Consider the following 26,645-nt stretch of genomic DNA (forward strand, 5'->3'; position numbering starts at 1 on the left):
ATTGAACTGAAATCAGAAAAGGTGTAGCGTGTGGAGTTTCAATATTGGCAGGTCTTGGGCAATAATAGAACTGTCAGTCAGTCAAGGTTCAACTGCTACAAAGTTTCTATTCGAAAGAGTAATTTTAGCCTGCAACCGTGTCTATATGAGTGGACCCAGTGACCCTGAGGCAGAGTTGGACTGGACGGGCACAGGCCTGAAGGCTGTGCTACTGGGTTAGCTGGCTGCATGTTGGTTGGTGGTAGTGCGGTTGGGACGAGCGTAGGCTGCATGGCCTGGGACTCCAAGGCAGAGTAGAGTGAAGCTGAGCGCTGCTCATTATGTTGGGTGTGTATGGGAACGCCTGTAAACATGACATTCCCTCTCCAGCGAGCGGGCCCGGGTTAATGACAGCCCTGCAGCACAATGAGCAGTAAAGTGCAGCCACCACTGTCGCCACCCGATGGCCAGGACCTTCCTACTCCCAGGCCAGGACTGCGACGCGACAGACCCAGAGTGGACATTAACCCCTCTGTCCCACCTATTGAAATAGAATGACTACAATGGACATCCATTCAATTCCATTTCTATTTTCTCACGCTCTCTTGCCACCCTTCTTTCCCTCTCCTCTCTCCCCTTTTATCCCTTTCTTTAAAGTCTTCCATATTTTCCAGAGAGGACATTAACCTCTTTCCCACCATACACCACTCTGACTCTCTCTGCGCTCCTCTTTTCTGCTCACCCCCCCCCCCCATCCACCCGGCTGACTCTGGGTTCTCACCATTCACCCAACTCTGTCTACCTTCAACACTCCTCCATCCATTTCTGCCTTTCATCACTTTTCTCAGATTTCCCTTCCTTTCCTTCTCCTCTTTCATGCTTTCTTTCCTCTTATTTGAATTTCTCCATATTTCCCCCATTACCTTCTGGTCTTCCTCTTCTCGCTCGTTACTCTTTCATATGGGAGGTGGAGCAGTGATTTATCGTTCAGCCTCCTAGCTCCGTACTCATTGTTTCAGAGGTTTTTGAAAGCTCTACTTGAGTCTTGATTACACACAATCCACTCTTCCTCTCCTCCTCATCTCCCTCTCCTTCTCTCTCTTCTCTCTCTCACACACACACATTGACTCATCAGGCCACTGTCCAAGTAGTTAAATCGTAGCAATAAAAGCCTCCAGTCAATATGCATGCCTGTTTTTGTCAGGCTGGAGTGTACAGTGATATTCATGGCATGTTCGTGTGCTCTCATTGCTCCAAGCGTATAATTCTCATGTGGAAAAAGCCTACTGCTCATATTTGGGCCCTCTGCTGTGGCTCCACCACTGTCTATATAAGGCAACTTGACATTACGACATTGGGTCCATGTTCACCAACATGAAAGACTGGTTTTGATGAGTGAAATAAATCGGTAGTGTGCTACTGAGAAAGGGTCACTGGCTCCTCTGAAGAGGAAGAGTCAGGGTTAAAGGTCGTGGCCACAATTACTATGTTTGAGTAAATGAGTACACTACTGTCATTGTGTGTGTGTGTCCAAGAAAAGTGTCTGGCCCATCCCTGTCCCCTGGGTGAGGCAGTGATTTGAGATGAGTGAGTAGGACAGGGCCAGTGTTGCGGCCAGCAGTATTTGGGGCGGCCGGTGGCCTAGTGGTTAGAGCGTTGGACTAGTAACTGAAAGGTTGCTAGATTGAATCCCCAAGCTGACAAGGTAAAAATCTGTCGTTCTGCCCCTGAACAAGGCAGTTAAGCCACTGTTCCTAGGCCATCATTGTAAATAAGAATTTGTTCTTAACTGACTTGCCTAGTTAAATAAAGGTTAAATAAAATAAAAATAAGCTGAGGTCTGACAGCATCCGCCATGGTATTTGGCAGACGGACGGGCGGACGGACGGAAGATGCGGACTGAAGACGTGGGCGGGCGAGTAGGAGACACAAGACAGAAAATGGGTAGAAGGAAAATGGACAGACTGAAAGAAGACAAACAAACATATTTGAGAGGTTGAGGGAAAAGTAGAGATCAGATGGACGTAAGAGCCGTTTCTTCTCCATAGTTTTTTGTCTGTCCCACAAAATCTTTACCCAAACACGTAAGCAGTGATTATAGCTTTAAACGGTCGAGCTCACAATGAAATGTCAGTTGCTTCATAACAAAAGATTGCTGGGTATGATCTAGCATTTGAGGCAAGAGATCTGGGAGCTGGAATACTCCTCAGTTTGAATCTGATAGTGTTTATTACATTACATTTGTGACTATTATTAAGAGTGTGATCTCACATAATCTTGGCCTAAGCCTCACCTGGTTCTCAAATTCTTATTTAGCCCACATAGTCCAACATTTTGGGCACCCCTGCTTTACATTCAACAATACTCCTGTGGTGTGGGCCAGATGTGAATAGCTCCATTTTGTCTTGTCCATTTATTGTCACAGCATGCACTGGAATCACAGTCACAATCACACATCAGAATACCCTTCGGCAAGGGACAGGCTTTCCCAAACCACCGCCCCACCTATTAGTGCAGAAATCCAGAAGGCATTTGGAGTGTGATTACTAAATGGGTCATTCGATTCCCTGGCCCCCGGGGGGTGAAATTCTTTCTCACGATATTGAGAATAACAGCGCTGGTGCCTTTTGTCAGAAGCATCTGAAGAATGTGCTTGTGTTGGAGTATGGTATGCAGCTCCACTCCTGGCACTGAGGTAGAGGCAGCCCCTAGTGTTTAGGGGTAAAGTGAAACGCTTATTTAAACACAATCTCTCTCTCTCTCTCTCTCTGACAACAAGCAGGAGGACTGGGGTCAATTTAGCTGCAGGGAATTGGGCGGTAGCCTCACTTATTTATCTACCTGTGAGTCATATTCCGTAACATGTCACACCATGATATTGGTGCCCTCTCTCAACCCTTGCCTGATTTGCTATCTGCGTTACATTTTAGCCAGGCACCGTTACCCTCTGGTTCTCCCAATTTCCAACCCTTTAAAGCAAAAATGATATAGCCTGTGGTGCTGTTTTGTTTTATGTGATAAAGGTAGTTTTAAGGTATTTCACCTGGTAGTCAGTTACTCAAGCTCAGTAGACAAGGATACAAATTTAATTGAAATTATTATTTTAAAGGGATGGGACAAAAATGTATTCCTGCTCACACAACGAGGCACTGTCGCAACCAAACCAGGGACCCCGGCGACGTAAACAAACACTCAACCAGCCTCTTTAATATCAGCGACACAGAACGCTTTTGGTTCTGATACTGTATCTGTGGTCCTTTTGTGGAAAGCAAATGAAGCTATAGTTTTGTATCATTCTATATCCATGTGTTGCGTATTTCTAGGGTATGTTTTGAGTGACGTCAGGAGTCTCCATACCAAATGAAAAATAAAGCTGTATATAAGCTGCGGTAAGCTCAAAAAGGTATTGTAGATAGGGCATGTTGTGATACATTGGGCGTTCACTTGCCAAGTGGTTTAGAAGGTGGCGGAGCCAGGCGATAATTTTCCTCCTGTCTGTTCTAGCTGCAGTGAGTCACATGCCTGCAGTAGACCCTCTTGTATAGGGGAATGAGGGAATCACAGCTTTGTCTGTGTAGTCCATTATCTCTGTGGAAACAATCTTCTCATTCCAAACCGGAGAAGGAATTTCGCTTCTCTCATAGCTATAGCTCAGGGCTGCATGATCCAATAGAAACAGTTCAGCTGAACCAGTCCATTACTACCACACAACACTAGCAGGTTTTTATAGCCTGGATTGATGGAGGCTAACTGTACTTCTGTCAATTAGAATTGCTATACCGGTATTTGTCTCCTAATCAAGAGTCGGGATATAATCTATTGAGGATAGAGCGATGTGATTTGGAGACGATGGAGTTAAGGAGAGACAGACGAGGTTTGGATGAGATCAGACTATACGATAGTGTTAGTTATACGCTGTGGTCTGTTGTGCGCTGTTGCGTCTTCCTCCTCCACCGCAACCTATTCTTCGTCCTGCTGCTGCTGTAAAGTAGGGTTTACAGTAAAGTCAGATGAACAGCCTCTCCGCATGTCGTCCAGATCGTTACCTACCAGCTTAAATCAAACCCAAGTAGCATTTCAAAAGAACACATCCTACTGCTCTCCAACATCCACACCACACAAAGCCTGGCCATGCAAACAAAGCATGGCCATGCAAACATTCTTTTCGTTCTATTCCACTGTTCCAACCAGCAAAATAAAGTTCTGAACCGGTTCGAACCACAAAAAAAGTGGTTCTGTTTATATCATTCCTTTTTTAACTAGATTTATTTTACATGTATTTTTTTTAACATTTTAACTAATTAAATTACTTAACCAGTCAGTGTGGATAGAGCAGACAGGCTAGTTGTTTACATGCATGATGGACAGACAAATTAATACTATGGTGCAAGATGCGATAGCAATTTTGCGGGTGGTGAAAGAGGGAGAGAGTGTTGAGACGAGGCTTGAAGCACTGGGCATCTTATGACATGCATTATTTGAATTAGGCCCACAGAATTCTATCTAGGAGGAGTGTCTTCTATGGAGGAACTCTGAATGTCTTTTTGAGCTAGCTAGCTAACAAGCTTAAGCAAGCGAGCGAGCTAGCTAAGAAGCTTGTGTGTGCAGAGCGGCACCAGAATTAAAAACACATCTTACCTTTTTGTAGTTAATAAATCCAATGTGAAACGTGATAACTAGGCCTATAGTATCCCTAACTAGCATTGAAAAAGTGTATCCTTCTCTAACTAATTTCAAATCTCTCTCCCTATCTTCTGAATCATGCTTGTACAACAGTACAGTAGCCTATGCTTCGGAGGGTCAGGTAGCCTAAACGCACGCGCACACACACTGGCAAAGATTTTCAGCTTGTAGGCAGACACTTGAATGATGTTCTGAGTGACAGAGTGAGGGCTTTGAATAGGTGCTTTGTTGTGTTTTTTTTGTGGGACTGGAAACATTGTTGTGGCACGTAAAATAACTTTTATTACGCGGTTCCCAAGCTTTTAAAGTAACGGTTCTGTTCCGGAACAGTATGGTTCACCTTTGTTCCAGGTTCTGATTCTGTTCCCTGAAAATGTTCCAACCCCTGATATTGTCCTCTGTTGAGCTTTGTGTGATTTGCACAATACTTTGAGCTGTGTGTTTTTGAAAGCTTGTATCTTATTTAGTCAATTAGATAATGAAATTGTAATCCAAATATGATCTGACCCAGTTTCTGATGAGAAGCAATTATTTGGTTGATGATTTTATGGGAACAATTGACAAGAGACCCTGAAAGGAAGCACAAGAGACTTAAAATTAGGAGTTAGCTTAGCTAGCCTGTATGTTTCCATAGCATAGAGTTTCACACTACCCTACACAGTGATGTCACCCCACAATAACATAAGTAGCCCCCTGTTTAAGACCCCCGTCTCATTCCCCCTTGTGAACAGTGATATGGCAGAGCAGTGGTATGTGATACGCCCACTCCCCTTACAGAGCACCTTCAGCACTTCACCACTAACCCCACACACACACATACATACGGTCAGTGTTTTCCCTAAGTACATGGCGTAGCAAGGGAGTTCTGGGCTGGGAGGGGTATGCTCCCAGTGAATTTATTTTGCAGTACGAGTTCTATTTTGGTGGCCTCTGGTACGTTATAATGCCTTGATTCCATCTGAAATAAACAGGTACATTATTGAATACTTTAACAACTTTTACCGCCCAGATTTGTAAAATGGGTTGTGGTATTGAGAAGACGTGACTTTAAAATAAAAATTACTGAAACTGTAGGAATGCAATGTGTTGGTAGTTTTGGTTATCGCCTAGGCTTATATGATCATGACTATTTTCTAAATAAGATAACCTTTTTTTAACATTAATCCCATCTTCTCTTAAGATTAGTCATATTTACAGTTGTCCTGCAATATATGAATTGCCACAATGATGTTTGTTCTTCAAATATGTATAGTATTGGCTCTACTGCTGTGGACACTCAGGGTAAGGAAACCAATGTGTCTTTTTGTAATTTGGGTGAACTATCCCTTTAGCAGTTTGGCCTGTCAATCAATCACTGTGGGTGGGACTTTGAGGAAAGACGGTAGATGAGTGATCTAGTTAGAAAAACTAGTCGTACAAATGTAATTTACTGTGACAAATACTAAATCTAGTCTACTCTTTTAATTTAGTTTATTGTGGCAAAAAACCTGAGAATAAAGGTTTTCTTTCCATCTAGCAAATATGGTTCTATGTTGAGAAATAATATAGAATTGCAAGAAAATGCTATGAAATACCACAACTCCCTGCCAGGTTGTGTACTCCTAGTTTTATACAAAGTCAGGCAACCATGAATAGACCAGAGGCTGGTGGTAGGAGCTATAGGAGGACTGACTCATTGTCATGGCTGGAATGGAGTCAATGGAACTCTCTCCAACACATCAAACATTTGGAAATCACGTTTGACTCAGTTCCATTAATTCCATTCCAGCCATTACAATGAGCCCATCCTTTTATAGCTCCTCACATCAGCCTCCACTGGAATAGACCTACAGGTATGAATGAAGCAGGTGCTAAAAATGGGCTTTGCTAGACCGAATGCAACAGTTGACTACTCCAGTTTCTACACTTTAATTAAATCTTTAGGCCTACATCAATATATTAAATAATACCATATACAGTACCTTTAGAAAGTATTCACACCCCTCGACTTTTTTCACATTTTGTTGTGTTACAGCCTGCATTTAAAATGGATTCAATTGAGGTTTTGTGTCACTGGCCTACACACAATAGCCCATAATGTCAAAGTGGAATTATGCTTTTTGAAATGTTTACAAATGAATAAAAAGTGGAAGCTGAAATGTCAACTATGGCAAGGCTAAATACGTTCAGTAGTAAAAATGTGCTTCAAAAGTAACATAATTAATAATAATTGACTCTGTGTGCAATAAGTCATTCAAAAATCATGTTAAACACTATCTCATCTCTGTACCCAACACATTAATTCATTACCTGTAAGGTAATCAATTACCTGTAAGGTCCCTCAGTCGAGCATTGAATTTCAAACACAGATTCATCCCCAAATACCAGCGAGTCTTTCCAATGACTTGCAAAGAAAGGCACCTATTGGTAGATGGGTAAGAATAATAAAAGCAGACATTGAAGTTATTCATTACAATTTGGATGGTATATCAATACATTCAGTCACAACAAAAACCTAACTCAGTTGCCGGAGAGGAAAGAAACCACTCAGGGATTTCACCATGAGGCCAATGGTGACTTTAAAATGGTTACATAGTTTTCAGGCCGAAAGAAAATAAATGAATGGGCCACAGAACAATAATTTTGAGGATTTCAATTCATCATTACCACTTACATTACATGGGACGTCCCATGGGATCTCCCTCCTCCGTGAAAAGAAATTCAACTGCAGCCAACCAGAACGCACAAAAATAACACGGATACTGAGAGGGGGACAGACAGCAGACTGACAAACCAGCAGTGTTCCTGTCATGACTGACAGGTGCCTGTCCTATCACTAGAAGATGCATGTCGTTCATTCTATTGGGAGAAGGCTACATAGACTTTTTTGGCTATCGAATTGAAACTTTTAAATAAAAAAAAGACTAGTAAATTAAGTGGAAAGGGTATCCAGCTAACTATGAGTCTGAGGCTATTTTAAGCAAAAGCCAGCGCTTATAGAAAATACTGCACTCGTTTGTGCTCACACATATGCTAAACAAATTGTTAGAATGGTGTGTGTGTGTGTTTGAGTATTTATGATCTCCGGGGAGCTATTGTGTGATGAATTGTTACTCATGGGCTGACTGCACTAACTGTACTAAAATGTATCAAATGTGAAATAGGGGTCCCTCTGGGTTAAAGGTTGTGAACCCGTGTTAGAACATGCTACAAACTGTGTTTGCAAACTCAAATCATGTTCACCCTCAACCTCATTGTACATTTGTCATGATACCATAATACGATGCTTGTCTCGTTGCCTGCCACATGCTTGCCTTAGACACCACAGGCAGGCTGGGGAGAGACATTATGTGTACAGTAACCATAGATTTTGTCTATGGGTGATGTCACACTGTATGGATCAGACTGTGTGTGTTGTGTTTTTCAGTCGGTGGCCAAGACCGGACGGTTGCTTATCAGTCACGAGGCTCCAATCACCGGAGGCTTTGCTGCCGAGATCAGCTCCACAGTGCAAGTAAGTTTGTTTTGCGTGTGGTCATGCATGCAGAGGGTTCTATTGGAATCCCTGGGGGCCTTCAGAGGTGAGATGTGGGATGGATTGCAGATATACAGTAGGGTATCTATATCTGTGTGGATTGGGGTATGGGGTTGTACTTTCTGTTTGAAATGTGAAATGAAATTCAAATATCTGTCAGTGGGTGTCCTCGGTCAGGCAATAAATCTGAGCTTAAGAGGCACTGACTGATACAGTCGAAGTTGGAAGTTTACCTACACTTAGGGTAGGGTCATTAAAACTTGTTTTTCAACCACTCCACAAATTTCTTGTTAGCAAACTATAGTTTTGGCAAGTTGGTTAGGACATCTACTTTGTGCATGACACAAGTAATTTTTCCAACAATTGTTTAAAGATAGATTATTTCACTTATAATTCACTGTATCACAAGTCCAGTGGGTCAGAAGTTTACATACACTAAATTGACTGCCTTTAAACAGCTTTGAAAATTCCAGAAAATAATGTCATGGCTTTAGAAGCTTCTGATATGCTAATTGACATCATTTGAGTCAACTGGAGGTGTACCTGTGGATGTATTTCAAGGCCTACCTTCAAACTCAGTGCCTCTTTGCTTGACATCATGGGAAAATCAAAAGAAATCAGCCAAGACCTCTGAAAATAAAATTGTAGACCTCCACAAGTCTGGATCATCTTTGGGCGCAATTTCAAAACAACTGAAGGTACCACGTTCAACTGTACAAACAATAGCACGCAAGTATAAACACCATGGGACCACGCAGCCGTCATACCGCTCAGGAAGGAGACATGTTGTCTCCTAGAGATGATCGTACTTTGGTGCCAAAATTGCAAATCAATCCCAGAACAACAGCAAAAGACCTTGTGAATATGCTGGAGGAAACAGGTACAAAAGTATCTATATCTGCAGTAAAAACAAGTCCTATATCGACATAACCTGAAAGGACGCTCAGCAAGGAAGAAGCCACTGCTCCTAAACCGTCATAAAAAAGCCAGACTACGGTTTGCAACTGCACATGGGGACAAAGATCGTACTTTTTGGAGAAATGTCCTCTGGTCTGATGAAACAAAAATAGAACTGTCCATAATGACCATTGTTATGATTGGAGAAAGAAGAGGGAGGCTTGCAAGCCGAAGAACTCCATCCCAACCGTGACGCACGGGGGTGTCAGCATCATGTTGTGGGGGTGTTTTGCTGCAGTTGGGACTGGTGCACTTCACAAAATAGATGGCATCATGAGGTAGGAAAATGATGTGGATATATTGAAGCAACATCTCAAGACATCAGTCAGGAAGTTAAAGCTTGGTCACAAATGGGTCTTCCAAATGGACAACTTCCAAAGTTGTGGCAAAATGGCTTAAGGACAACAAAGTCAAGGCATTGGAGTGGCCACCACAAAGCCCTGACCTCAATCCTATCGAACATTTGTGGGCAAAACTGAAAAAGCGTGTGTGAGCAAGGAAGCCTACAAACCTGACTCAGGTACACTAGCTCTGTCTGGAGGAATGGGCCAAAATTCACCCAACTTTTTGTAGGAAGCTTGTGGAAGGCTACCCGGAACGTTTGACCCAAGTTAAGCAATTTAAAGGCAATACTAATTGAGTGCATGTAAACTTCTGACCCACTGGGAATGTCATGAAAGAAATAAAAGCTGAAATAAACATATTTCACATTCTTAAAATAACGTGTTGATCCTAACTGACCTAAGACGGAATTGTGAAAAACTGAGTTTAAATGTATTTGTGTCAGATATGTCATACTCAAACTTGGTAGACTTTGTCAGTTGAAATGAGTAATATATATTAGATCAAGACAGTTGAAACTAATACTCAAACCTTGGACTGTACTGTACTGACTGGACTGGAGATGTATCCCCTCTCCCTCACTCCATGCTTCCCTCCCTCCCTCCCTCTGTCTAGTGAAGACTGCTCTGGCCTGGTGAGGGCATGATCAAAGTATGTGCTGTGTTCCGTTCAGGGAGAATGTAGTTTCAACTCCATGAGCTATTCCTGAGTTCTGATTATGACCCTTGTCGGCAGTGCCGCCAATCGCTTTGTTTTTTCTTCCTAGACCACACTCAAAGGTATCTGGATAATGGCATGCTATTCAGTGTAGGCATTACCTCAAGTGGATGATGCCCTGTGTGTCTGCATCAGCGCTGGTCTAGCGCTGAGATGAGGGCCCTGGAATTGGTCCTTCTCATCTCCCTGGCTGTCACTCATGTTATCCCCAGACCTGCTTATTGGTAGGATTAATGGTCTGAGTCATACCCATGTTTTCACATGTTTTGTGTCCCGAAGTAACCATTGTTGAATGTGAGATAGCATATGGTGAATATAACTGTTTATAGCGTTTAATACCTTGTTTTTATTGTGTATAGCCATTAGCTTTATGAGCTTTGTGTATGATGAGGTATTGTTGAGACTGCTTTCATCTTGCGCCAAATTAATCCTCAACCACTACTGACAGAATAAATGATCACACGCACTTGCACCTCATGTCTAGTGTCTAAGTGTATCCAGGTGTTGCGGCCATGTGCCACGTTGTCCCCCCTCAAGAGTAGGGCACACACAGACTCTCGTGGCCAAGTTCCCTTGGTAACGTGACAGCACTGGCTCTGGAGGGCCCACTTGCCCCCTGTCCAGATGGCCCAAGGGTGATGGTCAGTACTGCAACTCGCCGGACTGTTGACTCACCCGCTATTAACGAGGATGTGGTGTGGGTTCTGCACTGATAACGCAATGAAACGGAAAAGGCTCTAAAAATATGGCTTTTAGCAGAAAGGTGCTGAGCTATCGGACCTGGGTCAATCCTCTGGGAACTACCATAACAACAACATATCAAGTGCTCTCAAGGGAACGACCAGAAAGGGAGACCTAAACCACTACTTAACAAGAGTCAAGAGCAGAGAGGAAGACCTGCAGCACCAGAGCTTAGAGCAGAGAGGGAGACCCTGTATCACACCTCACCACCAGAGTCAAAAGCAAGACTCGACCTGGAATATCCTATTCAGGGGCACATGGTGGGAATGAAGGCTTGTGATACAAATGGCTTATAGTCTTGTATGGGTTACTGTTACAATTGACAAAGTGCATGCTCAGCTGTCAGAGTCCTGGACTCAACTTTTATTCTATTCTTTATGTGAAATATACTTTGAACAATGTGCAAATAGATTTTCTTAGAAGTGACAGGGCTGAGAGTATGCCTTGATTTACCCACCCTGGAGTTTGTTGTTTAATTTGGATTGTTGTTGAATAAATAATTGAAATCAGGCCGTCAGTAGGCTTATCCCAATGTTCAGCAGTTTTGTTATCTGGCTTTGAGGCATGTGCAAAACTCTTTCCACCCCTTTCCATGTTTTAAAGTGACTCCAGGAGTGGCTATATATAATGATTTTGTCAATGTATTATGTCTGGACAGGAGGGTGAAACTAAAGGATAATCGGGTCAAAGCCAACTGCCTCAGGGCAGTGTAAGCACGGTCCAATTATGGATTAGGTTTACTTTCTTTAACATTTGGAACTGCAGAGTTGATGGATGAAAGTTTCCATTCGGTGGATTAGCTGCACCTCACAAAAGGTGTTGTCATTGGCTGACCTCTACTCATATCAGAGCTTCTCTGCTGACTTACAATGGACCTCAGGGATACAAAGAGTGCCATGGTAAAGTTGAGCAGCCTCTCCCATACTACTGTGCGTTCAGCTTTGTGACGATTAACACATGGACCTTGCTGTGCTACATACAGTACCAGTCAAAAGCTTGGACACATCTACTCATTCAAGGGTTTTTCTTTATTTTTACTATTTTCTACATTGTAGAATAATACTGAAGACATCAAAACTATGAAATAAAACACATGGAATCATGTAGTACCCCAAAAAGTGTAAAACAATTCAATATTTTTTTTAGATTTTTCAATGTAGCCACCTTTTACCTTGATGACAGCTTTGTGCACTCTTTGCATTCTCTCAACCAGCTTCACCTGGAATGTTTTTCCAAAAGTCTTGGAAGGAGTTCCCACATCTGCTGAGCACTTGTTGGCTGATTTGACTGATTTGGCAATTCTACCACGAAGGGCTGATTCACGTAGTCTCCTCTGAACAGTTGATGTTGAGATGTGTCTGTTACTTGAACCCTGTAAAACATTTATTTGGGCTGCAATCTGAGGCTGGTAACTCTAATGAACTTTTCCTCTGCAGCAGAGGTAACTCTGGGTCTTCCTTTCCTGTGGCGGTCCTCATGAGAGCCAGTTTCATCATAGCTCTTGATGGTTTTTTGACTGCACTTGAAGAAACTTTCTTGAATGTTCTGCATTGACTGACCTTCATGTTTAAAGTAATGATGGACTGTCGTTTCTCTTTTCTGATTTGAGCTATTCCTTGTCACAACACAACTGATGGGCTCAAACGCATTTAGAAGGAAAAATGCATTACAGTACCTCATGAAGCTGCTTGAGAGAATGCCAAGAGTGTGGAAAGCTGTCAAGGCAAAGAGTGGCTACTTTGAAGAATATCAAATATATTTTGATTGAACTTATTTGGGGGATTACTACATGATTCCATATGTGTTATTTCATAGTTTTGATGTCTTCACTATTATTCTACAATGTAGAAAGTAGTAAAAATAAAGAAAATCCCTGAATGAGTAGATGTGTAAAAGACTGGTACTCTATAGAATTTATAGGCTAGACCCCTGGGATTGGATTGTACAGTAGAGGCTGTGTTTACCCGCCACACTGTGACTTTAAGTCTGTTTCACGCTATACATGGAAGTACACTTAGGGATGAAGCAGAACAGTTCATGCTGCATCTCCCCAGTCAGTGCAAACACCAATCCCAGATTATAAACTGGGTGGTTTGAGTCCTGAATGCTGATTGGCTGACAGCTGTGGTATATCAAACCGTATTCCCCGGGTATGACAAAACGTGTTTTTACTGCTCTAATTAAGTTGGTAACCCGTCTATAATAGCAATAGTTTTGTCGTGCCTAAGAACAGCCCTTAGTCGTGGTATAGTGGCAATATACCACATGCCCTCGGGCCTTAATGCTTAATTATACACAGCCTTTGGTCCCGTAACCTTTGCTGTAGCCCTACCACAGCTTTTAGACACGTTGGAATCATTCACTCTGGTTGCTCTGCCGAGTTCCTTCCTTTTATTTGTGTGTAATGGGAATGGTGCGGAGTCCAGCATCAAACTCCAACCCAACGCTTATCGCTGAGCTGTGGTTATTGCTGAGCTGTGGTCAGGCCCGGATTACTGGTCCGGGCCTCACATCAAGGATGGCCGTCTTCCATTCCGGCCCAGTTGGGGTTGGTCAAAGATGAAGGCCTGCGTTTTTCTGCCATAAATGCCTTCCGAATCAGAAGCAGAGCCCTTGTTTGGCTGTCAGGCTGTTTTAAAGAAAGCTGGGTTTTTTCCTCAGGTGCTGTTTTCCTGCGCCTTCCACTGTAAAACCATGGCTGGATGCCCCATCTCTCTCCCTCACAGGATACACCAATCTCCTTCAAAGGGATGTGTTTATGGAAGAGGCCTGTTAGGCTACACACACACTGAGGAAAGTGAAATTGGATAGCCTGCAGGCTGTGGTAGAGTATGGACATGAGGTATCGCTCCAAGCTCCATGTTCTCTTTTTTGACAATTGATGGGTTGAATGGCCACAGCCTAGCATGAACCACTCTTTGGCCAGTTTGGGTGTTAATTCATCCATACTGGTCCATCCTTTACCTGTAGAGGTAGATTTTAATCTAAATTGCAAGGAATTTCCCTAAATTTGACCTTCAATAGGATGATCAGAGAATGTGTGACTCATTTTTCCTTCCAGGAAGTTGCTTAGTAAGTAATATATGTAAGTACTAGTACACAGGAAGTCTTTAATTAACTCCTCTAATCAGTCTCTAAAAGCTTCCAGTCTTTATGAACCCACTATCTGCGGCTGTCTTTGAACCCTCTGAAACCATTGTTCATATGGGAACCGTGGAAGTAAACAAATACTTTAAAGATCAACATGGATTTTCCAAGAGGTCTTTAAAAAAAAATGACCACACCATGTATTATTTGTAAACCCAGTAAAATAAGAACTCTGATTAAAATAAATGATGGACTGCTGTCAACCTCAGAGGTGTTTAAATGGCCTATGTTTGTTGATAATCAGTCATTGGAGAGCCTATGTAAGTCTGATAAAGGTACAGATTAATCGGTGCTGAGAGACTAGGCAGAGGAAAGTACACACATGTATAAAAAAAGACTTAACTGAAATATCTTATTTACATAAGTATTCAGACCTTTGTCCTCGGTTGCAACACTCACTACCGAGTTCCAAACTGCCTCTGGAAGCAACGCCAGCACAATAACTTCGTTGGGAGCTTCACGAAATGGGTTACCATGGCCCAGCAGCCAAACACAAGCCTAAGATCATGCGCAATGGCAAGCGTTGGCTGGAGTGGCGTAAAGCTCGTGGCCATTGGACTCTGGAGCACTGAAATGTGTTTTCTGGAGCAATGAATCACTCTTTACCATCTGGCAGTCCAACGGCCAAATCTGGGCTTGACGGATGCCAGGCGAACGCTACCTGCCCCAATGTATAGTGCCAACTGTAAAGTTTAGTGGAGGTGGAATAATGGTCTGGGGCTGTTTTTCATGGTTTGGTAGTGAATTTGGCATCCTATTTATAGGGCTAATGGTAGCTATTTCTAAACTTCCTAAGATGGATGAATGAGAGTATACCTAGCTAAATGTTGAAATGATGGTGTCCTTTATTGGGCAAATCAGATGTCAATGTAGCCTACCTTACTCCAAATGGACTTTCACATACAACTTATGTAAGAAAAGTTAGTTATTTTTGGTAGTCTACTCAAATTAATATGGAAGCTTATCAATGTCTAAATGTGTTGACAGGGTAGGTCCGCTGAATTGAACACCGCTTGTTTCCAAATCTAAGCAGGGTACATAGAGGTAATCATCTGGACTTGTTCTCTCTGAAGTGCATTGCCCCTTGTATACCAGTAGGAGTCAATGTTCAGGCAGGAATCGTTGGATTTTGGATTCACATTTTATTTCAGTTCATGAGGCATGACACTAAAACGATGTTGATTCAAACATATCATTTTACTATCAACATTGAAACAAGTTCAAATAAAATGTCTAGGGCTGTCCCTGACTAAAAAAAAATCTTAGTCGACCGAGAGTCGTCTGTTCTTTCAGCCAATCGATCAGTCAAAAGTTTTAAATGTGAATATTTCCATATGTTTTAATAAACTAAAACAACAACTATATGTAGGCTACTGAGCTTGTCTGATGCTTTAAGCTTTGTAATTAAAAATGGAGACACAAATTACCAAAGAGGGAGCCAGAGCTCAATATATCCTAACTAGAAGAAAATAACCTGTTCCTAACCAGCTCCTCCAGCTGCTACTGTTTCTGTTAAGCTCCTGAAGTTGCTGGTAAAGGGCTACACCAGCGGTCTGCAAGCTTTTCAAATTGGAGTGCCAAGTTATCGTACAATTTCTACGGATCTGCGTGCCAGTTATGATTTTTACATGCACATTTTCATGGAACAGTTTCAATTTATAATAGTCTTTATATCTCAATCAATGTCTTGTCGTTAATCTAAATGAAAAAGATACCAATCTAAAAGTAACTTTCTATTGCCATTGCCAATATGTAAAAATAGCAGCCTGCAGGTAGCCAATATCCTGATAAGTCATATTGGCTACACATGGCCTGTCTGCAAGGAACCTGAAACATAAGTATCAACTATCAATTTGGTCCAGCCCGACACTAGTGCTAGCAAACTTACAACATTAAATCAAATATTCTGGGCCCTCAGTTTCCCACACCAGTGATCTCCTGACACACCGCTGTAGGCTATTTGCGCAAGGGTTAAGAAGTATTCAGGTAGGCCTATTTTATGGAGCATGACATTTTCTTCCCCTTTCATGCTGAGTGGTTATGGAAAGAGAGCGAGCTGGAAAGATTTTTCAAATAGGCTGTGTTGAGGAACTATTGTCATTCTCAATGGATATAAAAACAGACTTTGTTTACATGCTGTTAGAGGTGAAGAAAAAAATACTGTGAGAGGCTCCACAGTGGTGGTGAGTTAAGACAGTCAGAAATAGAATCAGATCCCCAGATCTGGGCACATTTATAGGCCTACATTTGCTCGCAGGCCAGGAATCCTAGGCCTACTTCTATACGTAATCAGGTACGTTTCCTTTCTCAAGACTGACAGGAGCGCTCCAAACAAAAGATCATTTATAAATTGACAACTCGTAAATGGAATGAAAGTGTAGCCTAGGTTGTGCGTTCTGCAAACGGTTTCCACTCCTACAATGAGAAAGGTAAGACTGTCATAATATATTGAATGTATTAACAGAAATGACCGTAACCAAACAAACATTGTAGATTAGAAAATATAGGAATTTACTCTAAATGTAGACTTACTACCGGTGTGCCATTTGCCACAGCCTCTGCAATGGATTAGTCCACTTAGTCAGATGATGGATGTCTTATGTGCTATTTAAGAAAATATATAATATATACAGTGCATTCGGAAAGTATTCAAACCCCTTGGCTTTATGTAACAGCCTTATTCAAAAATTGATTAAATATTTTTTTCCTCATCAATCTACACACAATACCCCATAATGACAATCATCAAGTTTTTTTTATTTTTGCAAATGTATAAAAAATGTAAACTGAAATGTCACCTTTTACATAAGTATTCAGACCCTTTACTCAGTACTTTGTTGAAGCGCCTTTGCAGCAATTACAGCCAGTATAACGCTACAAGCTTGGCACAGTATTTGGAGTTTCTTCCATTCCTCTCCTCTCAAGCACTGTTACGTTGGATGGGGAGCGTTGCTGCACAGCTATTTTCAGGTCTGTCCAGAAATGTTTGTCCGGGCTCTGGCTGGGCCACTCAAAGATATTCAGAGACTTGTCCTAAAGCCACTCCTGCATTGTCTTGGCTGTATGCATAGGGTCATTGTCCTGTTGGAAGGTGAACCTTCACCCTAGTCTGAGGTCCTAAGCACTCTGGAGCAGGTTTTTGTCAGGGATCTCTCTGTCCTTTGCTCCGTTCATCTTTGCCTGGATCCTGACTAGTCTCCCAGCCCTGCCACTGGAAAAACATCCCCACAGCATGATGCTGCCACCACCATCCTTCACCGTAAGGATGGTGCCAGGTTTCCTCCAGACGTGATGCTTGGCATTCAGGCCAAAGAGTTCAATCTTGGTTTCATCATACCAGAGAATCTTGTTTCTCATGGTCTGAGAGTCTTTAGGTGTCTTTTGGTGAACTACAAGTGGGCTGTCATTGGCCTTTTACTGAAGAGTTGCTTCAGTCTGGACAGTCTACCGTAAAGGCCTGATTGGTGGAGTGCAGCAGAGATGATTGTCTTTCTGGAAGGTTCTCCCATCTCCACAGAGGAACTCTAAGAGCTCTGTCAGAATGACCATCGGGTTCTTGGTCACCTCCATGACCAAACCCCTTCTCCCCCGAGAAGGTTCTAGGAAGAGTCTTGGTGGTTCCAAACTTCTTGATGATGGAGGCCACTCTGTTCTTGTGGACCTTTAATGCTGTAGAAATGTTTTTGTACCCTTCCCCAGATCTGTGCCCCGACACAATTCCTTCGACCACATGGCTTGGTTCCATAGTTGACATGCGCTGTCAACTATGGGACCTTTTATATAGACAGGTGTGTGCTTTACCAAATCATGTCCAATCAATTGATTTTACCACAAGTTGTAGAAACATCTCAAGGATGATCAATGGAAACAGAATGCACCTGAGCTCAATGTCGAGTCTCAATGCTTATGTAAATAAGGTATTTGTTTTATTTTTTTATAAATAAGCAAACATTTCTAAAAACCTGTTTTTCGCTTTTGTCAATATGGAGTATTGTGTTAAGATTGCTGATACATTTTTATTTATTTTAGCCATTTTAGTACAAGGCTGTAACTTAACAAAATGTGGAAAAAATCAAGGGGTCTGAGTACTTTACAAAGGCAATATATTTGGGACTAAATATAAAAAGTATCGAATAGTCGACTAAATGGGGTCAGTCTTAAAAATGTAAAAATGACATAAAATTCAACAAAATTTCAACCACCCAATTGAATGTAGGATGAAAAATATATTTTTTGTTTCTCTATGACATTTTCAATGCAATTTCAACATGAAATAGTTCTGATGATTATGTTGAAATTAGATTAATGTGACAACCTGTTAGTGAGGTTAAGTCAATGTATTTACGCGAACATTTTACCCTAATTTCAATGTTTACAATGCTGGTTCAAATTAGATCAAAACATATAACTGGTTGATTACTTATTTCAAATCCAATGTATTTTCCACATTGATTCCTAGTCACAATACGGATTCAGCTAGTGTGTGCCCAGGGGGCAGTGTGTGATTTGTCGTTGTTGGCAGTCCCATTTGGTAATATTGGTATAACCCGGGAGTGACTGAATTCCCCAATCTGTGGCTGTCGCTGACACACTTTTTCCGTGTGACAGGAGGCAAAACGCACAACTGCAAATCTAAACCCCCGCCAGTTGGTATTTTTATATTTTTCAATATTGCCTCCTCGAGAGATGCAGTCCGCCATTTTGTCATATTTATATGCAGACATTTAAGTCAGATTGCATATAATGATGTGTTTTCTCCAAAGATAAACAGCGATTTGAGTGAAATCGGAGTTCTGTGGCACATCACCATTTAGCTGTGGTGACAAGCAACCAGACTGTTCCTTCCTCCTGCTTCCAGTAAGTAAGTGTATTTAGAGGAGATTACAGTTTGGAATCTGACAGGAAAAAGCCTTTAGTACTGTCTTTGTCTGCCTGTGGATCATAGACTGTCTCATGAGACGTTCTCCCTTAATGCTCTGCACTCTAGAGACATGGATGGTCCTCAATCATGACAGTAAATTAGTAGAGATGGACTAGGCTACATGGCCTATGCTACATGTTTTCATTCTTAAAAAAAAGTCTGACAGTATTTATCACACTTCTGATGTAACTCTACAAAAATGCAGGCCTGACCAGACTCATCTTATGATTAAGTGTGCTGTCAATCTGTCACTGAAGTCCACTGCAGGCCCCCTCCAGCTGTCACACACGTGTCTGCCTTTTTACACTGTTACACTCCTAGCCCCCATGACCAGGAATAGCTTTCCACTGAGCAACATGGCAAGGAAAACTGGTCAAAGATTATAATTAGCAGCTCAAATGTTTTTATTTTTCCTTAGTGGCATACATGCCACTGCCAGACATTGTGAGCGTCCTTTCTGAGAGTTCTGCATCAAGACAATCTTCACCTTCCAAGTGTTGAAGAGCTATTTAAGTTCTTCAAGACTGTGAAAACAAATGTTGGGCTTATAAGATTTTAACCTTACAGAGGCTAAATTGATTAATGTTCTTGCCTCAACTAGGTGCAATAGGTGAATCGATGTATTTGACTATAGAATGTGAACGTATGGTCTTATACATACAATGCATCATGCCCAGTTTCCCAGCTCTGCCCTAGACTGTTTGAGGGGACAGAAGGACTTATCCACGGAAACCTTTTGGCCCACATGGCCAAGGAGGGGTAGAGTTGGATGGGGAGGGGAGGGGATGCTGGCTGGCACTAACTGCAGGCATCCATTAAAGCTAATCAACACTAATTAGCGAGGCAAAGCGGGGGATGCCTGTTGTGGGCTGAGTAATGACACCCCCACCCCCCCTTTGATACACTGCAGTGGGCCATACACATGAGCACACTGTAAACTTGTGATGGATTCTGGGTTCTGACTCCTAAACTTGTTAAAGTGTTAATTATCAGGTATACTATTGAAATATTGAGTGCTATGGTTATCTGTAGGAGTTAATGGTTATCTGTAGGAGGAATGTATATGGTGGAGGCAATTACATTTGGAATGTGCTGAGTGCAGTGAAAACGATCAGATGTTGGCAGGCACTGATAAGGGTGGAGAGCTGTGAATTAGTGAGGAAGCGGGTCGAGGTCAGGTCACCTTAAGGGGGGAAGGAACAGTTTGTGGCCCGTAATCATTTAACTTCTTGCCTAGCAATAAAGATGTAATATTTAAAGAGGCGGAGGATACTCCACCCAAATTGGTGTGTGTATGTATATATATATATACTACCACTGGTGGAAACGTGTCTTTGTCTGTGCAGCTGCATTGACCCAATGGGTGGAATAACTTGGTTTAAGCTTTCCTAATCGTCCTTGAGGTAATAGGGTTATTTAGAACCTAACACCTGGAAAAAACTGAATTGCTTTTAACACCGATTTATGTACCACAGTGGTAATAGTGTATACTGCATATGTATTCCTGTCTCGTGGTACAGTAAACCCTTATGGCCCAGAGGACCATTTTGTCTGTCTGCTAATTCCCTTTTAACATATCAAAGGATCCTGAGACATGCCGCTGCTGGCAATGCTGAAGCTATAGCTGTGAATTAGACTCCGCGGGCCTGGCATGGTACTGGGGACGTGGAGCCGACACGCATCTGCAGGCTCTCTATTGTGTTTTTACAGTCCGTGAAATAAGGAGACGCACAAAGGCTTTCTCATGGAGCCTGACGTTCTTCTGAACACTGCCAGATGTTTTTGAGGAGATGAAAAACATATTACTGCAGAAACATGCAAATACAACACAATGTCTACAGAGTAGGGCTAGCCTGTCTGTCTGTGTGAATGCTAGTTGGTAAGACCTTATGGTTAATTTGGCTCAGCGATGGCTTTTCTCTCCTGTGGAAGCTATTGGCCCCTTCATCGCATTCAGATGCTGTGGGAGGAGGTCAAAAGCCAATAGAGACGAGTGATGGCTTGTTTTCCAGTGCTGCCAAAACACAAGCTGTGCGTTGGCCAGCTCTGAGCTGTGATTTTAAATATGCCATTTGTCTCCCAACTTTTAAGGGTAGTGGTAGTGAATTCACTGAACCTGTTGGCAATGTTTCAGTGAAGCACTTCTAGTGTTACTGTGGCTACAGCCATGACAGTGAAGCTGATTCCATTCCACTGTCTCAGTGTCTAGCACAGAACAGGTGTAGTGAGGTGTAGCTTCATCTGTTTTTTGAAACCAGGTTTGCTGTTTATTTGAACAATGTGAAATGAAACTGAGTTCCATGCAATAATGGCTCTATATAATACTGTACACTTTATTGAATTTATTCTGGATTTGGGGACTGTGAAAAGATCCCAGGTGGCATGTCTGGTTGGGTAAATGTGTGTGTTAGTGCTGTGTGTAAGTTGACTATGCAAACAATTTTGGATTTTTTTAGCACATTAATGTTGCTTATAAAAAACAAGTGATGCAGTCAGTCTCTTCTCTACACTTAGCCAAGAGAGACTGGCATGTATAGTATTTACTGGACTGAACCAGTCGTCTGGACTGAACCAGTCGTCTGGACTGGGCCAGTCGTTTGGACTGGACCAGTCGTCTGGACTGGACCAGTCGTCTGGACAATAACCAAGATTAGACAAAACTAGAGCCTGCAGGAATTGCATTGTGGAGTGTGGTGTCAAAAAAGCAGAGCATCTCTTTATTACGGACAGACCTCTCCCCATCTTTACAACCATTGAAACTGTATGTTTTGACCATGACGGTTTACAATCTAAGGTAACGCCAAGTAATTTGGTCTTCTCAACTTGTTCAACAGCCACACCATTCATTACCAGATTCAGCTGAGGTCTAGAACTTAGGGCCAGCAATTTTCTTGACCATATTCCCTATGTGTGTAATGCAAAGTCTGATAAACAGTTGCATTAACTGGGTCATGTTTAGGCACAAGAAGGATGGAAACCTAGTAAAATGGGGAGGTGCTATTTGAACATGTCTGACTACAAATACTTTCAGATTTCCTCTTGCAAAAATTTTCCAACGCATGCCCTAATGAACACGAATTGTTGCGAATACCCAAACACCAGCAGAGCCTGTCATCCATGTCCAGAGGGATGTGATGAGACTGACCACGTACCTGTTGTGTGTCCACAGGAGCAATGCTTCCTTAACCTAGAGGCGCCCATCGCTAGAGTCTGCGGCTACGACACTCCCTTCCCCCACATCTTCGAACCCTTCTACATCCCAGACAAGTGGAAGTGCTTTGACGCCATCAAGAAGTTGATCAGCTACTGATCTCAAACTACTGATCCCCAGGTGAGTACCACGTTGGAAATAGATGTGTCTGTTCTCTGGGGTTTGTAGTTTTTAACTGTGCACCTTTTTGAACCCCCCCTTAATTTTTTTTTAATCCAATCAAAAATCACCTCCAACCCCTTTTTAACAATGATTCATAAAGAACAATATAGATTATATCAGGAGCCTTATATCAGGTATGCGTTCAGGAGTCGCAATGTTCTGGAACGTTGACAATAGAAATGTACAGTGGCAAGAAAAATTCTGTGAACCCTTTGGAATTACCTGGATAAATGCATAAATTGGTCATCAATTTTGATCTGATTTTCATCTAAATCACAACAATAGACAAAGTGTGCTTATTAAACTAATAACACATAAATTATTGTATTTTTCTTGTCTATATTGAATATATTATTTAAACATTCACAGTCTAGGTTGGAAAAAGTATGTGAACCCCTGGGCTAATAACTTCTCCAAAAGCTCATTTGAGTCAGGAGTCCGCTAACTTGGAGTCCAATCAATGAGACGAGATTGGAGATGTTGGTTACAGCTGCCTTGACCTATAAAACACTCACAAAATGTGAGTTTGCTATTCGCAAGAAGCATTGCCTGATATGAACCATGCCTTGAACAAAAGAGATCTCAGAAGACCTAAGATGAATTATTCTTGACTTGCGTGAAGCTGGAAAGGGTTACAAAAGTATCTCTAAAAGCCTTGATGTTCATCAGTCGATCAGTAAGACGAATGGTCTATAAATGGAGAAAGTTCAGCACTGTTGCTACTCTCCCTAGGAGTGGCCGCCCTCCAAAGATGACTGCAAGAGCACCGTGCAGAATGCTCAATGGGGTTAACAAGAATCCTAGAGTGTCAGCTAAAGACTTACAGAAATCTCTGGAACATGTTAACGTCTGTTGACAAGTCTACAATATGTAAAACATTAAACAAGAATGGTGTTCATGGGAGGACACCACAGAAGAAGCCATTGCTGTCCAAAAAAACCATTGCTGCACATCTGAAGTTTGCAAAAGTGCACCAGGATGTTCCCCAGCGCTACTGGCAAAATATTATGTGGACAGATGAAACTACAGTTAAGTTGTTTGGAAAGAACACACAACACTATGTTTGGAGAAAAAAAGGCACAGGACACTAACATCAAAACCTCATCCCACCTGTAAAGTATGGTGGAGGGATCATCATGGTTTGGGGCTGCGTTGCTGCCTCAGGACCTGGACAGCTTGGGATCATCAACCAAAAAAATTGGGAATTCATTTATCAAGACATTTTGCAGGAGAATGTAAGGCTATCTATTGAAGCTCAACAGAAGTTGGGTGATGCAACAGGACAACGACCCAAAACACAGAAGTAAATCAACAACAGAATGGCTTCAGAAGAAAATGCACCTTCTGGAGTGGCCCAGTCAGAGTCCTGACCTCAACCCGATTGAGATGCAGTGGCATGACCTCGAGAGCAGTTCACACAAGACACTAGAGGTCGACCGATTATGATTTAACGCCGATACCGATTATTGGAGGACCAAAAAAGCCAATACCGAATAATCGGCCAATTTTTTTTTAAATGTATTTGTAATAATGACAATTACAACAATACTGAATTAACACTTATTTTAACTTAATATAATACATGAATAAAATCAATTTAGCCTCAAGTAAATGAAACATGTTCAATTTGGTTGAAATAATGCAAAAACAAAGTGTTGGAGAAGAAAATAAAAGTGCTCAGAACATGAGAACATATGAAAGCTGGTGGTTCCTTTTCACATGAGTCTTCAATATTCCCAGGTAAGAAGTTTTAGGTTGTAGTTATTATAGGAATTATAGGACTATTTCCCTCTATACCATTTGTATTTTATTAACCTTTGACTATTGAATGTTCTTATAGGGACTTTAGTATTGCCAGTGTAAAAGTATTGCTTCCGTCCCTCTCCTCACTCCTCCCTGGGCTGGAACCAGTAACACAACGACAATTAGCACGCGCTAACTAGCTAGCCATTTCACTTCGGTTACACGAGCCTCCTATCGGGAGTTGATAGGCTTGAAGTCATAAACAGCTCAATGCTTGACGCACAACGAAGAGCTGCTGGCAAAACGCACGAAAGTGCTGTTTGAATGAATGTTTACTCGCCTGCTTCTGCCTACCACCGCTCTGTCAGATGCTATAATGCTCAGTCAGATTATATGCAACGCAGGACATGCTAGGTAATATCATCAACCATGTGTAGTTAACTAGTGATTATGATTGATTGTTTTTTATTAGATTAAGTTTAATGCTAGCTAGCAACTTACCTTGGCTTACTGCATTCGCGTATTAGGCAGTCTCCTTGTGGAGTGCAACGAGAGAGAGGCAGGTCGTTATTGCATTGGTCTAGTTAACAGTAAGGTTGCAAGATTCGATCCCCCGAGCTGACAAGGTGAAAATCTGTTGTTCTGCCCCTGAACAAGGCAGTTAACCCACCGTTCCTAGGCCGTCATTGAAAATAAGAATGTGTTCTTAACTGACTTTCCTAGTTTTTTTTTTTAAATCAGCAAATCGGCGCCCAAAAATACCGATTTCAAGTTTTTATAACAATCGGAAATCTGTATTTTTGGGCGCCGATTTGCTGCTTAAAAAAAAAAGAAGAATAATTTTTTAGACCTTTTATTTAACTAGGAAAGTCAGTTAAAAACACATTCTTATTAATCGGTCGACCTCTGCAAGACACCCCAAGAATATTGCAAAACTGAAACAGTTTTGTAAAGAGGAATGATCCCAAATTCCTCCTAACCATTGTGCAGGTCTGATCCGCAACTACTGAAAACATTTGGTTGAGGTTATTGCGGTTTGCATACTTTTTCCACCTTGCACTGTTTACACGATGTGTTCAATAAAGACATGAAAACGTATAGTTGTTTGTTATTAGTTTAAGCAGACTGTTTGTCTATTGTTATGACCTAGATAAAATTGTATTACTATTTTATGCAGAAGTCCAGGTAATTCCAAAGGGTTCTCACATACATTTTCTTCCCACTGTATTTTGTAGAGCTGACATGACTGAGGACCAGTTCTGCATGATATATTTCTATCTGAAAAATCAAACATTTCAACCCACTGAACGCAATCCTGATCTCTGTGCTGCTTGCATGGCTGACTGACAAGACGTCTAGATTTAATGATTATGCTTCATGTCTCCAATTGAACTTGTGTAGCTCCATGCTGTTTTTTTATAGTTTGTGCAAATGATTATCTTTTATTTGTGGCAGCGTTGATGAGTAATTCACTGTGAATTGGAGAGCGCTGTCGTCATTCGCCTCGATCGGCTGTGTTTTTAATCGCTTCTTTTAATTGCCTGTGTTGTTTTTGAGCACCATGTTGTAAAAACAAGCCTGGGAAGAAGTCACCAAAGGCATGGTAAATTGAATTCCACATGAGTCAACCCCCGCCTTTCTCTCGCTCTCCCTCTGCAATTTCAAATGTGATATCTGGACTGACGTACTGAACCTTTTCTCTTCTCCTTATTCTTCCCAGAGCCACGTCTCGGAGGACCTGGACTCAGAGCTTCCTCTCGCCATTGTTCTCACCAATGGACATTATCCAGAAAAATACACTTTGTCGGCTATCCAATCAGGAAGCATAATCCAGACGGTTATTTTGGCCCTCCGTGTGCAAGCACGGACTGTTACTTCTGGTTTAGTGAACCTTTTCTGTAAATGGGGAATAGGTGTCCTCTTGGTCGTCTCTCTTACTACTGTACGCTTTCTAGCTTCCATGGTAAATCAGATCCACACAGACAGTTTCACAAACACTAATGTGAGTACCAGTAAGGGTTATTCTATAGGAACTCTGACTGTTACGATTGTTGAATGTTTCTCTGCCTCAGTCTTCCCTGTTTAATTTTACTCTTCGAATGACTCTATGCCTTTTCTAATTTTAGTTTTGTTTCACATCAAGTTGACTGTACTAAAAATAATGGACCTGTTTTTTTAATGAAAATAAAGTAATTGACCTTACAGTGGTACATCAGCCTCATTATGTTTGACAGTTCTTTAAAGGGACAATCTGAAGTAACTACATCCATTTTTTTACTTAGAAATTAATAGTAGGTACCCATTGATTCTTGAATAATATAACTTAGAAATGTCTCATGAGTTCAACTGTCGTAACCCATCAAAACCCACAATATAAGCTCGTATTACTCCAATGTTTGCAAACACAGTCAATGTATACAAACACTGTATAGCCTCAAAATATGATTACTATAATTTGTATATCATGGATGGTCAGTCCTTAGCATCCATAGCTCTATCTATGAAATTGAGTGGTTAGCTTTTTGGCG

General features: G+C 41.7%; 1 protein-coding gene across 1 annotated transcript in view; it reads left to right on the forward strand.

Moving 5' to 3' along the window:
• LOC110489877 (2-oxoisovalerate dehydrogenase subunit beta, mitochondrial) overlaps positions 1 to 26,329 on the forward strand; it is a 76,795-nt gene extending 50,466 nt beyond the window's left edge. Inside the window, exons 9-11 of the mRNA XM_021562836.2 lie at positions 8,069 to 8,155; positions 22,171 to 22,332; positions 25,838 to 26,329. Coding sequence (XP_021418511.1) covers positions 8,069 to 8,155; positions 22,171 to 22,311 — 228 coding nt within the window. The 3' untranslated portion in view covers positions 22,312 to 22,332; positions 25,838 to 26,329. The remainder of the gene's footprint in view (positions 1 to 8,068; positions 8,156 to 22,170; positions 22,333 to 25,837) is intronic.
• The last annotated feature ends 316 nt before the right edge of the window (positions 26,330 to 26,645 follow it).

Source organism: Oncorhynchus mykiss, chromosome 2 (genome assembly GCF_013265735.2).
Source record: "Oncorhynchus mykiss isolate Arlee chromosome 2, USDA_OmykA_1.1, whole genome shotgun sequence".
Taxonomy (NCBI): domain Eukaryota; kingdom Metazoa; phylum Chordata; class Actinopteri; order Salmoniformes; family Salmonidae; genus Oncorhynchus; species Oncorhynchus mykiss.